Raw genomic sequence first — 15,729 nt, 5'->3', positions numbered from 1 at the left:
TGCCTAGTGGAGATCTGGAACCAAAGCTGGAGGCACCTCTTCCTGTGTTGCAGGGATTTAAATATTGTGGCTGTTACTCCAGCTTTAGGCCTGGAGCTGTGGGTGAAGTGCAGAAGGTTTCGTTGCTCAGCTCGAGGGGAATTTTAATATCCTGGAGACTTACAGTTTTGGCTTATCGAAAGGCAGAGAATACGTTAATGTAGTCCTTATGGAGCTCTGTTGTTAGCCTCTGTGAAGTCTTTTGCCTTGCATGCTTTGTGGGAGTTGAAAACTCATTAATGTGTTTCCAGTAGTTAAAACGAGCAGATCACTGAGAATTTAAACTTTTCCAGTCTTTTCAAAGAGCGTGTCTCACCAGCTTGGTACCACCTGAAAACTCAAACTATTCACAGCAGCTAAATAAACTTAGTGAGTGGCCTCAGTCCCCAACTGCTGATAGTCTCAGGCATGCAGTAAACAGGCAGTAGGGGAGGCATGATAAGAAACACACATAATTTTATGGTATGAATTTTTTTAATTTGTTTTCTTTTCATAATCTTGAATGCTGTTGATAGCCCTGGAAGGAGTTTTACAGTGAGGCATGACTTCTAGTAATCTGAGTCCAACCTGTGAAATCCTGAGGTGTATGTTCAGGCTGGAAAGGAGCAAAGGCAAGCTCTGCCCTTTCCTGCTGGTCCCAGGTGTGTGATTTCACATCTGGTGACAGCATGAAACCACAAAGTAAGTTTTCAGGAAGTGCGAGTAAACTCTATGATGGATCACCTGCAGTTGGAAGCCCGATTTTCAGGGGGTGACTGGGCTTTAGGCAATAACACACCACTTAAAAGTGCACCTATGCTTTCGAATTCTGTGGGTTTTTGGCTTTTAAAAGCCCTGTACTCTAGGGCATTGATTTTGCTGAAGAGTTTTTTGCTCTGTCCCCTTCTCAGAAGGGTAAGTGTATGTTACAGACAATAAGTGCCATGACACAGAAACAGAGTAAAAAGCAGAAAGCTGTCAACCTTCAGCTGAAAGTGGAGATTTCTGAGTTACCTACTGTACAATAGGCAGTGAGCCTTTCTTTAGGAGATAAGACCACGGATGGTAACATTTGGTCCGRAAGAGGTTGCCTAGGTGCGTGCTTTGTTTGCCCTGGTTTTATGTTCTGTTTGTTAATACATAAAGCAGTCTGATGGTTTTTCCTCTGTGTGTGCAAATAATGGTTTTAGATTTCTGATACACTGAAGCGGTTTGCAGTAAAAGTGACAACAGCCAGCGTGAAGGAACGGAGAGAGATCCTCAGTGAGCTGGGAAAATGCATTGCTGGGAAAGGTAAAAGCATTGGGGCACTGTTTCTGTCACTGGGGTGGAGAATGTTGAAATGCTTTATTTAAAGGGCTGTGTGAAACTTGTGGGGTAGCTTCTTGGAGCAGTGAAGTGGCAGCATTTGGAATGTGTGTGTCCTCACAGCATTAACTTGAACCATAGGTTTTATTACTGAACCCTCTCTGGTTATCTAGCTTTGTGCTTTTTTGAGAACATGGTGGTAGCATTGTGCATGTACGATTTGCCGGTTTGTCTCCTGACTCTTAACTTGTTTTTGTAATGGTTCATGGAGAATTTATACATTTAGCTAAAGTAAATGAGTGGAAGATCTTAGATAGTCTTAATAAAATGGTTGAAACAAAGCTTTAAAAATTCTCTTGCTTTCTGAAAACGACTTTGGAATAGTATATGTTCCAATTTTGCTATTGTTTTTACAAATATGTATAAAATGTATACAAGGAGCTCTGAGTGAGGCCCTGATGCTCTTGCAAACACTGTCATAGGTGTACAGGAGCTGTGAATATCTCTGCTGTGAGCAGTTCACTGATTTCAGTTGTGAAGTGAGTCATGTGTCTATTCTTAAAGGTTTAAGACCTCAGTAATTTATGAATAAACACTTTGAAATACAATATATTACAGATCTTCCAGAGGGTACAGTGAAAGGCCTTTGCAAGCTCTTCTGCCTCACTTTGCATCGATACCGGTAAGTGAATGATGTAGAAAGGCTGATGTAATTAGTGTATAAGCATCTATTTATTTAGCAGTTAAACTGGTATGGAGCCTTTGGAATGTTAGTGCGTAGTGTCACGTAGATGCGTGGGACGCTGAAGGATGCTGTCTAGTGCTTAGGCTCTTGAGATAGTTTTTACATTAAAACATTTCATGACACTTTGTGTTTCATTTTTAATTTAAAAACTAAAGCTCGCACGTTGTGGTTCAGCTTGCAGGAGTGAACGCCAGTGTCCTCGCAAAGCAAGACCAAGACATGGTAGAACTCTTTTAGATTGGATTGCATTGGCCTGTTGTAAATAAGGTGTTCAGACCCCCCTCCCCCCTTTCTTTTCCTGCAACTCACCAAAGTGTCTTGATATAACTTCTGTCACTGAAGCGAGGGAATGGAGTTTGCTGCCAGAAATATAAATGATAAGGAAACTTCTTCACTTCTTGAAACAGCAAGGATGAGAAAACTATTAGCTAGGCTGCTGAAATGAAATAAACAGCCTTTCATGGGGTTTAAGTGGAGTAGTTTGAGAAAAGAAATGTTAGCAGGATTTATAATGTTTACAGAGTACTCTTGTTTTTCCTTTCGTTCCTGCTAGTGATGCAGCATCCCGCAGAGCCCTGCAGCTGGCGCTTCAGCAGCTCGCCGAATCCCAGCCAGATGCAACAGCAAAAAACCTTCTGCAGTCACTTCAGTCTTCAGGGATCAGTGGCAAAGCTGGAGTTCCCAGGTGCTGGATGAGTTGCTGTGTGTGCAACCAGTTCTGAGTTGGTGGTGGTTGGTCTTTTGCATTCAGGATGATCCTTTTTGCTGCTGCTGCTTCCTAGAAGTGAAAGCTAACAATATTTGGAGATGAAGTTATTAATGACTATTTGAATTTTACTCTTTTATCTCTTTCATGTCTACAGTGAAAGCAGAAGGGTTTTTTTTGTATCACTGCTGGTGGCAGGGGTCTGAGTATAGTGTTTTTGTTAACCTTCAAGGTTGGAGCTATGACAGTAATCTCTTTTATCAAGAAGTGATCACCAAAAAGACTGGGAAGGAGGATTTTCCAGCCCGTCTGATCTTCAGCTGCTGGATTCAAAACCTTATTATAGGTTTTAATGTAATAAAATTCGAGTTTCAGCTGAGAAAGATGCTGCTGTTGTGTTGTCCAACTGGAAATGCTGATTAGGGAGTAGGTCCAAAAGGCGACTTAGGATACTGTTTGGCTTCTTGTCTGATACAGACCCCAGAACGCCTTCCTATGACTCCTCCATCAACCTCTTTACCTTGTGGCTAAACTGGAGCTTAGCTTTTAGAAAAATATGTGATCTTGGTTTAAAGGTTTGAAGTGATACAGTATTTATCCTTCAGGTTATTCTGTTGCAATGCTGGCTTTAGAGACTTTTATTATGTCCTTGTGCATAAAGACACTTGCTACATTATTTCACTTTGAGAGAGCGACCAAAAAGGCATCCTGATCTTGGAGGAGGGGAGAGATGGGATCTGTTACCTGAAATAGAGGAAGGAGATGAGAGTTAGCATAAATCAGAACTGAGTGGTGTGCCAGGAGGGAATGTAAACTGAGAAATGATTTGGCAATCAATGCTGTGAAGTTCTGACAGTAAAGATGAACGGCAGGTGAGAAATCTTGAGTCACTTCTTGGACAGTCTCCGTTGGCAAAGTATTTAACTCTTATTTCTGTATTGCCATTGGGGAGAGCAAGAAAAGATCGTTCTTGAGCTAGGGTTTTCATTCCCAGCAGACGAGATTTAGCTTTCTTTGTACCATTGAGAAGATTCTGAATGTTAAACAAAAGCTGAAACACAGCAAGTAAAACTCATTGTAGCTTACTGGCGCTAGCTATTTGTTTTAAAAGCTGAGACTTTAACTGTATTTTCCTATAATAAAGTTGCCTCGCTTCAACAGTGTTCTGGCTTGGGCACAAGCGAGCCTGTTCTGCACCAGTAGGAATGAGTTACCTAATGGGAGCTGTAGATTCACTTGCTTTTCTCATTTCTCCAACAGTAAGAGCAATGGATCTGCAGCTCTGCTGGCACTCTCCTGGACATGCCTGCTTGTACGCACAGTCTTTCCAACACCTGACAAGAGGCAGGGAGAAACATGGAAAAAACTGGTAAGTTTTTTGGTTTACAGAAATATCCCTTTTGAGATGAGGACTCGAGTACTTCTAATGTCTTTAAGCTGCTGAAATACTGCAAATAGTTCTGAATGTCATGCTAAAATGCAGGACTAGACTTAACTCCGCTTGACTACGGTGGTCTCTTATGCTTTCTAATGTATTTTGATCTCTCCTACTCACCTGGAGAAGGCAGGAGGTGTATAAAGCACGAGACCGATGGGGTTGGACTTGAGTAGCCTTGCTCTGCATATTGTGGTGTATGCTAGTATTTTCAGATTAGATACCTCCTAGGTTTAGATGCAGTGCGTYGTTGCTCCCTTAAAGTAGTCGCTTGGAAAGTTTTGTTTTATGATGTTAAGTAGCCTTTTGCTTACTTTCTGCCTGCTTTAATGATCTGTCCCTGGAACCATGCTAATAGCACCTTGGAATATGGTTGGAATACGCTTTACGAAGATATGTAACCTGATGTAAATTGCTGTTTTGTTAGTCACAGTGTCCAAAGCTGTATTATACATGGTTCTTCTAATGGCACGTGTGAGGTGAAAGCAACAGCAGCTCCTAATGCTACCTGAGCAAGCTAAGGGTTTCTTCATTAGGAGTTTCAGCTAGTCACTGGCATCCGACACTTTTTAGCTGATGTGAGGTGACCTCTGAGAAGCATGTGCATGAAGATTTTTCTCGACTGTTTCTCTTGGCAGGTGGAAGTTCAGTGTTTGCTCCTAGTGGAAGTCTTGGGAGGTTCTCATAAGCAGGCAGTGGATGGAGCAGTGAAGAAACTGAACAGGCTGTGGAAAGAGGTGATATATAAGTGTGTGATTCAGGTGACCTTATTCAGTGGCTATTCTAGGTTTGGTGGTGTTAACATTTCTTGCTCGTTTTTTTTTCTTTTTCAGAACCAAGATCTGGTGGATCAGTACCTATCTGTCATTCTTGGTCTGGAGCCGAACCAGAGCTATGCAGCAATGCTTGGACTTGTGGTGCAGTTTTGCACAGCCCAGAAAGAGACTGATGTTGTTAAACATCACAAGGTAAACCTGCAGTACTGCTTCCTTCTCTTTTTTTCCTGTTCTTTTTCTTTCTTTTGTAATAAGTAGCCTCCCTTTTCATAAAAGAGGGCGGACAGATGTTTCAGTGAGGTTGGTACTTTACATCTGCCTCTGGTTTCATCAATGGTCAGTCTGGTAGTAATGCACTTCTGGTTAAAACAGCTTGGCCAGCTTTATAAGGGAGGTGCCAGATACGCGGCGCTCTGCCGTGGCCTGTGCATTTGTGTGGATGGCCAGCCCTGCAGCTCTCTGCCTTCTCCACCGCTGTAGGAATGGAAGGCAGTAGCTAGCTCGCAGCAAGTTTTGTGTTGGGCCAGATAATAGAGCAGAGAATGCTGATCTCTGCTGGACCAGCTCATGTGAGGATGGAAGCCACTTCTGCCTGGTGGATGGGGCTGCCTTTCAGAGGCAAGTGGAGTGAGGTGTCACCTGGCTTCCTGATGCTGTGCTGGGAGCTGTGTTTAAGCTGCTGACGTGGCTGTAACTGGTGTTGTGCTTGTTCAGAGTGCTCTTCTGGATTTCTACATGAAGACCATCCTCATGAGCAAGACAAAGCCTCAGAAGCACTTGCTGGTGAGACATATTTTTACAGGACTGTTTGTTTTTGTCCCCTGTGTAATGTCCGTCGCTGTGCTAAGCGCTATGCTGCCTTTGCAGGACAGCTGTTCCCCTCTTCTTCGATATGTGTCTCACGCTGAATTCAAGGACTTAGTTTTGCCAACTCTGCAGAAATCACTGCTGCGAAGCCCTGAGAATGTTATTGAAAGTGAGTCTATCATCTCTCTCCACCGTTCTGCCTGAGCAGTTGTTCCTCAGAGCTCTGGAGTTGTGGGGGGAGTGTGTCCCTCTGAGCTACGTTGAGGGATACTCTGGGCCTGTGAGCACAGGTGGCAGGATTGTCTGGCGTCTAAGGGATAGATACGGAGAAGCAACATTTGTGGTGTGATCCCAAGTGTCTGAGTATGTGATAGCTAGTTTTTTTGCACAGAGGACAGAATTTCACAGCTGAGTGCTAAGAATAATGCAGAATTAATCTGTTGATTGGGCATCCGTTTCAGTACTCTTTCTTCCCAGTTCTTTACTGGCCCTCTCTGCAATTGATGTGGACTGTGGGTAAGAGTGTATTTAATATGCTAAAAGTAGTTACTTAACAAAATGTAATATGCCCAATCTCTTATGTCTTCAGCAATCTCCTGCTTGCTTGTCTCTGTGAACCTGGACCTTAGCCAGTATGCTCTAGACATTGTGAAAGGACTGGCTGGTAAGTACCATGACTTCTGGAGCAAATGATGAGTTTGTGATAAGGTTTTCTACAACCTTTTGTCTGTTCCTGTGCTGACTTGGTTACTGGTGTCCTGAAGAGGTTGTTATTCTAGGTTGGAGGATTATATTGTAGCTAGGAACTGGAATAGTTCATGTAATGTTCCAGAAGCTGAGTCAGGCCACGTGTAAAGGTATTTCCTTGCCTTGCTTATTTAATGCAGTTAGTCACAGGCAGCTCTTAGCTGTGCATCATTTTCTAGGTCATCTGAAATCCAACAGTGTGCAGCTGATGGATGAAGCAGTTGTGGCGTTGAAGAACTTGGCTCGACAATGTAGCGATCCTTCGGCTGTGGAGTCGCTGGGCAGGCATCTTTTCGCTATCTTGGGAGGTGAGTAAATCGTATGATGAGCAGTGGAAGTGAAGTTGAATAAAGGTTTGCTGGCTTTGAGGAATTTTACGTATTGTATTTTCTGTTGTCTTCAACTGTGTGTATCGTAGGGGCGTTCAGCCTGGTTTGGGGGTAACAGTGCAAGCTTTTGTGTATTAGAGAAGAGTCTTGAAGGAGCACATTGTCGTCATTTGCTTGCCTGTAATTAAGTCACCCGCTGTCCGTTTGTTTGTTGTTGGCAGGCTCAGAGGGGAAGCTGACAGTTGTTGCTCAGAAGATGAGTGTCCTTTCAGGTGAGGATGCTAAAGGAAAGCTTCTTCTCTGGTGGAGCAAGTGCAGCAGAAGGCTGAATGAGAGGAGTCCATACCTGAGCCTTTAGGATTCCTTGTCTAGTTATTCTGACCTGCTTGTGGTTAATGTGTTGGGGGGAGCTGGATATTGCATGCATGTTGTTGACCTTCTCTTCGAAGGAAGTGGTTGGCTAGTAGGCTGGAAGTGTTTTATGCAAAGAATGTGATGACAGTTGATGACCTTGGGTCAGAATGAAGACAGAGCTCCTGTGCTGTTGGTATGTGGTGAATGTGACAGCCAGGTGTAGTGATGAGAAGGAGAGGGGTGTGTGTGTGTGTGTGCAGGGATTGAAACATGAAGGGTCATTTCTGTCCTGGGGTGGTGATAGATTTTACTGTAAGTGCTGGTAGCTTGGGAACTAATGAGAGAAGTCTGTCCTTTCAGGGATTGGCAGCCTCAGTTACCATGTGGTTTCTGGATCCTCTAGCCAAGCTCTGGCTGGAACCATAGCAGAGCTTTTCATCCCTTTCCTGCAACAAGAAGGTGAGGCCTGTTGCCTTTGTTCTGGTTTGCTAAGGTGCTTTCCTCTTGAGCAGGATTTTCATACGTCTCGTTGTTCAGGATAATCCTTGATTCCCCCCTGCGGTTGTGTTGTAAAATCYGTTGCCCTGTCTCAGTGAGCAGCCCTTCTCCCTGCTGCGTTGTTGCTTGTCTTTTGTTTTACGCATTCCTGTGTCTTATGCATTTGCTATACTGATGCGAGTTCTGCCTTACTTCCTAGTCCATGAAGGCACGTTGGTTCATGCAGTCTCTGTCCTGGCTCTTTGGTGTGTTCGGTTCAGCACAGACGTTCCTAAGAAGCTAGTAGAATGGCTAAAGAAAGCCTTCGGCCTTAAAACCGCCACTTCAGCTGTGAGACATGCGTACCTGCAGTGCATGCTAGCCTCTTTCAAAGGTAAGGCTGTGCAGCTGTTAATAACGCTGTGGCTTAAGAGAAGAGTAATCGACTTTTTTATTTCCTGATGTAAGTAGATAACTGTAGATTAGGAAGGATTTTGTAAGGCAATATCCAATCATTAATCTCCTTCAGACCTCTTCTTAAACACTCTTTTGCTTTCAAACCTATAAAGATGTTTTGTCTCCTTGTATAACTAGCATCACTGCCCATCATACTGTCTTTTCAGGTACCCCCCAAATAATTTTTGATTGCTCCATTATTRTCTTATAGTTAGATTGTAAGGTTTCTAGCGCAGGGGTGAGAGGTTACTTTGTTGTTGTTGTTTTAGACCCAGCACACTGAGATCCTGATCTGTGGCTTTGGTCCTCAGAAGTTTATTTTATTTTATTTTATTAAAAAAAAAATAAATAACAGAATTATGAAAAAATAAACCCCCATGTATTTAAAGTGAAGATCTTCAGAAACTCTATACTTCTGGTGATCTTTTTGAGACTGATTACCTATAGATCTGTGGATGAAATTCTGAAGTTACAGTGGATAAAACTAATGGAAGCAATCTGATGCCTAAATAAATGCATATGAGATCTCCTTTTCTTACTGATGCAGTGTGAATCAAAAAAAATGATGCACATCTGCTTAGGAGATCAATATCTGTTATGTAGATGCAATGGATCTGCCATCATTTTCTCAATAGGGATGTGAGCAAAGTTGTATTTCTACATTTTTCTTTCTATTGTAGCTGCCAGGAATTTCTATGTTAACACGGGGCTGAAGAATAAATAGGAAAACTAGTTTGGCATCTCAGGAAAATGGTCCTTTCAGAGAGATCAATACAGCAAATGTAAAGTTGCTCATGTCTGATGGGGAAAAGGGGAGCACATGTATGTGATATACGTAGCTGTTTAAGGGATTAGGGCTGAAGATGTTCCTATTCCAAAGAATTTACTCGTCATTGGAATTCTTGGCTACTGTTTCTTTGGCCCATTCAGTAAAGCATCCAACTGAGACATCAGGTGGATAGAGGGCTTTTAACTCCCACAGATGTATGATTAAAACACTACCTGCAAATAGTTAACTTATGAAGCCACAAGATCTCTTGTTTCCTTTTGTAGTATTGTGTGTGAGGTTTTGCTCCTGGAAGTTTCAGGAATACCTAGCTCAGTTTTCCTAGAACTGCAAGTCAGTTGGATTCCTTGACTTCTGAGGGTTTGAAGTGGAACATATAGCTGCAGCTTGTCGGGAACGGTACTTCATTTTTTTGGGGACGGGGAAACAGAGCCTTTGAAGTAGGAGTTAGACTTTGTGTGATTTGAACCAATTCCTAACCTAGTTAGCATTTTCTTCTGCTTCTCACGGACAGAAGCTCAGATTGTGATGGGAGTATTTTATCTGTGAAGAAAGAACTAAAGTGGTTATCACCTTCACTGTTGAAGTTTAATTATAGCGACGATGGACAAATGGTTTGTTGGGAAGATTCTGAATCTCCCAAATGTGTCTGGCTTGTTTCCCTGCCTTGTGACAAGAACCATCGTTATCTTCCTGCGTAAAGCAGAGCGTTCTCTTGCAGCTTGTCTCCCTCTGTCTCCTCAGGTGACACCTTGTTACAGGGAATGGACTTACTGCCAATGCTGATCCAGACAGTAGAAAAAGCAGCATCTCAGAGCACTCAGGTTCCCATGGTAACGGAAGGAGTTGCCGCGGCTTTGCTGATCTGCAGGATGTCTGTAATTGAAGGACAGGCAGGTAAGGTCACAAAACACCTAGCAGAATCCAATACAAATGCGTTCTGAGGGGTAATGCTTTTTCTTGACAATATGTATGAGACTACTCCTTAGTCTGTGCATTGCTTCTGCCTACAGAGTTGCTGCCTTTTCATAAACGAGGGAAGGATTTATTCTGATCTTTCTTGATTAAGTCAGTGAAGAATTCTTCCACAGCTTTGCAAATTCCAGCTTCCATTTGCTTGGAGCAACATTCTTCTTTATTCTGACAGAAAATTTTGACCCAGACCTTAAATGCCAGGGCTTTACTGAGGCATTAAGAGCATTCCTTATTTGTTTTTTCTGTAGTAATTTTATGAACCATCTTTGCAAAACAGCAGGACTGGAATTCTATTTTCTATTAGAATGTATTACAAGAAACTGTCCAAATTCATGTACTTGCCAGGATATAAAACCCAGATGTGTTCTGTATATCAAAAACAACACACAAGCTTGTTCCTTTCCTTTACGGTTAGGAAGGCTTACCCTAAAAAAAAATTCGGGTGAAACAAACTTTCCATTTCCATGTGTAAGTCAGAGAAATATGTTTTTTTTCAGCAGGTAGGTTTTGGGTATGCTCATGGTTGCGAATGAGGGAGCTAGGAGGCTGTATAACTGAAAAAAGTAGAGCTAGAAATAGCTTCAGTGATTTCAGGAGACAGAATTCTACTGTGTCATATGTACCCTGGTAAGTTTTGTCTTATTTTGAAACGTTCTTGATGGACATCTGTTCTTTTTGGTCAGAGTCTAAGCTGAGTGGTTTCTGGCAGCTGATTCTGGATGAAAAAAAGCAAATTTTCACATCTGAGAAGTTCTTACAGTCTGCATCAGAGGAAGGTAAATTATCATTTATTGTATATCCAGTTGCTGTTTAATTTTATTACTTGTGAGACCTACTGTTGCTTGTTAGCCCTTTTCTATGATCCTTGGAAGAGCTAATTTCAGGTTAAAATGAACCGACTACTCTTTTGGAAGTATATCTAGACTAATTGTAATTATATTTGACATGAATTAATTTATTTCTAATGAACTTGAGCTATTAAACATTCCTACCTCCAAATCTCTATATTCTGTAAAAGCCTTTTGAAGACAAGAAATATGTATGTGATGTTGCAACCGATCTAAGGGACATGGGGAAGCCTGAAATTGGGAAGAGGATGGGGAAAAGTGAGATGAAGATGGGGAAGACAACATATAGGTGAAGTTCATAAGATTTGTGGAGGAAAACTAATAGAGGCAAGGAAGTCTGTTGGATTATGAACTATAGTGTCTGTGCTCTGTTTTGCTCTATTGAGTTTAAAGACTAATTGGAAAAAAAATTACTAGAGTGTGCCCCAGAGAAAACACTACTAACTGCTTTTTAAATTGAAAGATTTTAAAATGAGTTCTTTGAAATGAATTCATTTATCTTTATACAAAGCTTTGAAGAGGTAAAGCTTTCTAAATGGGGAGTAACATCACTTCTCTTTTGCTTGTTGTGATTGCTGTTCAGTTTCCTGAAAGCAATGTATATATCTCTTCATTTTCCCTCCCGCCTCTGCAGACATCCTGAAACAATATGATTTGGAAAATATTGTATTGCTGCACTGAGATGTTAGCTCCAAAAACTAATATTGGCATTTTGAGTGTTAACACTGTCATGATTTGATATTAGTGGTTATTTAAGCAGAAATGTCCAGCTGATGTGCTTAGCATCGCCAAAACCATCTGATACCTTGAATGTTCCAAGTCCCCCATACTGTATCCACATGGGATATAATCCTCTACATGTTTCAGGTGCTTTCTGCTTTCAGGTGCTTTTATGATAGGGATGCACATTGATACATACACCATCTTCTGAGCTTTGACTCTCACTAGGCCTTTTGGCTTAAGTTGAAATACCAAGACGACTATTCACATAATATTGTGCACTTCTCTAGGAATCCAGCGCACATTTTATTGTTGGTGAAGACATTCCTGAGCACTGCTGAAATTAACAGTATGATGCAAACTGTGCATTGTGTATGGTTTGGGTTGCTATGTTGACTAAGACGAAAATAGGTCACAYGCTGGTCAAGGAAATCTTGTTAGAATCCAGCAAGTAGCATTTGTTATAGCTCATGATGGGGCCTCTAGTTGTGTCAGAGCTGAGCTGGACTTGTCTTTAGCTTCATTCAGATAATACAGAAAAAGATTACATAGAAGCTCAGTTCAGACAGCTGTTTTTAATGTGTTTTGCTTACTGTTTGTTTGTTTCAGTTAAGAAAAAAAAATCTGTCTCCTTATGAAATCTGCTGTTTTAAATGTTTGTCTTTCCGCAGCAATGTGTACAGTGTTGCAGTTGTCAGAGCGCCTCCTTTCAGATCATGCACAACGGCTCCCTGAAAGTAAAGTTCAGTACGTAGAATGCACTTGCTGTGTCTGATCTGTCTGATGCTTGAATGTTAATGCAGGCAGGGAGGGGCTGGGCCTGGGACTTGCACAAAATGTTGAACTCCCTGCATTTTTGTGTCCAGTTATTTTGTAGAGCTAGCTCCCTTAATGAACCTRCTTATTTCTCTATTTTCAGGCAGTACCACCGTGCCCTTGTTGCAATACTGATGAGTCGGACTTGGCATGTTCGAAGACAGGCCCATCAAACGGTTAAGAAGCTTTTGTCCTCTCTCGGCGGGTACAAACTAGCCTATGGGCTCTTGGAGGAACTAAAAGCAGTTCTCAGTTCTCATAAGGTGAGAAGCCTAGTTCCTGCCTAGAAGATTGCTCATATGTTGCACATCAGCTCCCTACTCTAGCTTTGCTGTTAGTATTGACATAAAGTGCAACACAGAAATTATTCTTTCTTTGTGGTTGTCTAGAATGTCACTTGTTACTAGACTACTGTGCATTGCTGTGTCAGTGTCCCTGGCATCTGAGGCTGCTGAGTCTTCTCTATGTGCACAGAAGCGATACAATTCCAAATTACTTAGTGAGGAAGCTGTAGTTTTCTGTGTCCTTCTCTTATTTTAACCTAATCTCATTTGGAAGCCTAAGTGCTTAATTCCTTTCTCATTGTCGTAGTTCTTTGGCCCTGGCTAATAGCTCAGGCACTCTACTTAAAGCATATGTGATAAGAATATATCAGTAACAAGTAATATCAAAAATAAAAAGAATAAATAAAAGGAAACAATAACTGCTCAGTTACGGGGCATGCTGCTAAACAAGTGCCATGTCAAGTTGCAGAACAGATAAACTTGTGTTAATTGAATACCAAGGGTGAGCCTTTCTAAACAGTCTCTCTATGTCAAAGATACAGCCTGAATAAAATAGTTTTTGAAAAGAGGTTGGGAAAAATTAGACTGTAGAAATTAGGCATATTGTTCAAGCCAGCTGRTCTGACCTTTTTCAAGTCCTCTTTGCCAAAAAATGGTCCATTTGGTTTTAGTTTACCTCTGTTGGCCAAATCTAGTATAGTCCTCTGTTCTCGGCCTTCCTGTCACTATCAGCTTTGTGCTTCTCTTCCACTGTTATCCTTTGTCCCTTCTTCTGAAAACTTCAGGTGCTTAGTAGTCTGAGGGAGTTGACTGTTGGTATTTGGTATGGTGTTGGTGTCTGGAAGTATTCTCAGTAGTAAGGCTCAAGAAGGTTTGCTGTGATTTGTTAATGAAAAGTTCTCCCCTCAGGTTCTGCCTCACGAAGTCCTGGTGATGGAGTCAGGAGAGCTGTCTGAGCTGGGAAAAGCATACGTCCCTCCCCGTGTCCTCCTTGAAGCACTCTGYGTCATCTCAAGTGTGGCAGGACTGGGTGCGGACTCCGTTGAGGCAGAAAAGCTGGCTCTGGAGATGCTGCTAGTGAGCCATCACCCATCTGTAGGTAGGTGATGGGGTAAGACCACTCTCCTGGCCAGTATTTGTTTTTTTTTTTTTTCCTTTTTGTTTCATTGTATTAGCAGTCTGCTTCGTATTTATTCGGCCCATTTATTCTTTATGCTAGTGGCAGTACATCCTGATCTTTGGCCAGCCCTCCTCATCAAGATGAAGATAGATCCCAAAGACTTTGTTACCAAACACCTGAATGAYATATTACCCAGAATCACTACCCATGCTTCAAAGAACCAGGTAATAAACTGTGTTTCTTCAATTCATTTTGAGAGATGCTTTGGAACAAAAGCATTTTTTTGGAAGGRGGACTAAGCCTTAAGTAGCCTATAAGGAAGGAGATCTGTCTAGAAGGAAGGAAAAAAGATGGGTTCAAAGAGAGCATGTCTGGTGGAAAGGAGCTGGAATTTGAAAAGAGACRAATGTATACCAGCAGTTGACTGGGATTCTAGATAAGTTTGGTACCTGATGGACAAGAATTTATGACCCAAAGGGTCTTGCTTTCAAAGAACTGCCTCCTCAGGGCATACTTCTTTGAGACTATTTCRAGGAATGCTGACCAGTGTTTTTCTTATGTTTTCTTTATAGTCATCCATGAATGCTGTGGGATCTCTCTCTCTACTTTCACCTGGCAGAGTGCTCCCACAGCTCATCAGCACCATCTCAGCATCTATGGAAAATCCAGCTCTGTGYCAGGTTACTCGAGAGGAATATGCCATCATGAAGACACCAGAGGGAGAACTGTATGACAAGTCTATAATACAGAGGTAAGACTAATTTCTTGTCTCTGTCTCTGAACTTGAGGATTGATTCTTGTGGGTTTGCAGCCAATGGGTGAGTAGATTTCTCAGATGCTGTCTGGACCTTGGGTTTGTTTCTGGATCTTGGTCCAGAGCAGTGCTGATTYTTCCTCTACTTTTCTTTCTCAGTGCTCAACAGGATAGTACGAAAAAGGCTAACATGAAGAGGGAGAATAAAGCATATTCTTTCAAGGAACAGATCATTGAGCTGGAGCTGAAGGAGGTGAGTTGGTGGGAGCAGGAAAGCCAGTACTGATGTTTCTGGCGCTAGGTTATCTCACCTGTTTTGTTACGACGTACAATCTTAATAGACCTCTAGTTAATRATGTCCACGGCACTCTATTACAGGAAATAAAAAAGAAGAAAGGAATAAAGGATGAAGTACAACTGACAAGCAAGCAGAAAGAGCTAATGCATGCACAGCTGGAAAAGGAGTCTCAGATCAGAAAACGGCTAAAGGAGGTAAATTTTGAGGATCTTTGCCAACACTGCAGCTACCATGAGCAAGTCTTTGATAAAAGGGAAATAGAAGAGTGTAGAGAACAATCAGTGTTCATTTAATTAGATTTAACTTCACACCCCTTCCCCATCTGATGCTAACCCTTGGAATTGTTTCTGTTACAGCTTGATAATGAACTGGAAACAGCCCTGGGCCTCCTGGAYGCTGCTATAAAGAGAAAGCCACCTGGTCTAACTCAGTACATCCCGGGTCTCGTTGGTTCCTTCTTGCCGCTTTTAAGATCTCCATTGGCTGCTCCAAGGATTAAGGATCCTTTTCTTTCCTTAGCTTCCTGTGTCATGCCTGCTCGACTGAAAACCTTTGGTTAGTGTTTGTGGTCCCTGTTCAAGGGCAGAATATCTGTTTTAAATGGCAGGATGGCCGAAATCCTTGCTCTTACAAGCTATGGATCATGATCGTATGTCATAGCTAAGAGGAAGAACCATCCTGGAACAGTGCTTAGGCAGAAGATGAGAGTAACATCCCAGAGATCCTACTGCTGGATGGGACTGGTTCCAAAGACAAGGAGTTGTTCTCATTGTGAGAAGTTCTCAGTAGCAGTTGGTCGCAGTGGGACTCTCTCACCAGTGGAGAGCTTGGAGGGTGTGAGTGCATGCTGAGTGAAGATGTGGCAGGCCTGAGGACTGGCCATCGCAGGCTGGCTTGGAATCAGCCGCTACAGGCRATGATGGTGGTGACTGCAAAATGGCATAGGTGCTGAAAATTTCAGTGGGTTGT

At 42.2% G+C, this 15,729-nt stretch overlaps 1 protein-coding gene across 1 annotated transcript in view; it reads left to right on the top strand.

Moving 5' to 3' along the window:
• The first annotated feature begins 962 nt into the window (after positions 1-962).
• The window catches only part of GCN1 (GCN1 activator of EIF2AK4), a 42,310-nt gene continuing 27,543 nt past the window's right edge, over positions 963-15,729 (top strand). The window contains exons 1-24 of the mRNA XM_085326121.1: positions 963-1,037; positions 1,209-1,311; positions 1,945-2,008; positions 2,625-2,756; positions 4,038-4,146; positions 4,851-4,949; positions 5,046-5,180; positions 5,703-5,771; positions 5,856-5,964; positions 6,385-6,459; positions 6,722-6,850; positions 7,093-7,143; positions 7,586-7,684; positions 7,923-8,096; positions 9,690-9,842; positions 10,604-10,696; positions 12,160-12,235; positions 12,408-12,567; positions 13,498-13,687; positions 13,808-13,932; positions 14,281-14,459; positions 14,622-14,715; positions 14,841-14,954; positions 15,117-15,315. Coding sequence (XP_085182247.1) covers positions 963-1,037; positions 1,209-1,311; positions 1,945-2,008; positions 2,625-2,756; positions 4,038-4,146; positions 4,851-4,949; positions 5,046-5,180; positions 5,703-5,771; positions 5,856-5,964; positions 6,385-6,459; positions 6,722-6,850; positions 7,093-7,143; positions 7,586-7,684; positions 7,923-8,096; positions 9,690-9,842; positions 10,604-10,696; positions 12,160-12,235; positions 12,408-12,567; positions 13,498-13,687; positions 13,808-13,932; positions 14,281-14,459; positions 14,622-14,715; positions 14,841-14,954; positions 15,117-15,315 — 2,806 coding nt within the window. The remainder of the gene's footprint in view (positions 1,038-1,208; positions 1,312-1,944; positions 2,009-2,624; positions 2,757-4,037; positions 4,147-4,850; positions 4,950-5,045; positions 5,181-5,702; positions 5,772-5,855; positions 5,965-6,384; positions 6,460-6,721; positions 6,851-7,092; positions 7,144-7,585; positions 7,685-7,922; positions 8,097-9,689; positions 9,843-10,603; positions 10,697-12,159; positions 12,236-12,407; positions 12,568-13,497; positions 13,688-13,807; positions 13,933-14,280; positions 14,460-14,621; positions 14,716-14,840; positions 14,955-15,116; positions 15,316-15,729) is intronic.

Source organism: Rhea americana, unplaced genomic scaffold (assembly GCF_003343005.1).
Source record: "Rhea americana isolate MKP2758 unplaced genomic scaffold, rheAme1 scaffold_128, whole genome shotgun sequence".
Classification (NCBI taxonomy): Eukaryota; Metazoa; Chordata; class Aves; order Rheiformes; family Rheidae; genus Rhea; species Rhea americana.
The sequence above is the reverse complement of the archived record's forward strand: the minus strand, read 5'-3'. Positions and strand labels throughout refer to the sequence as shown.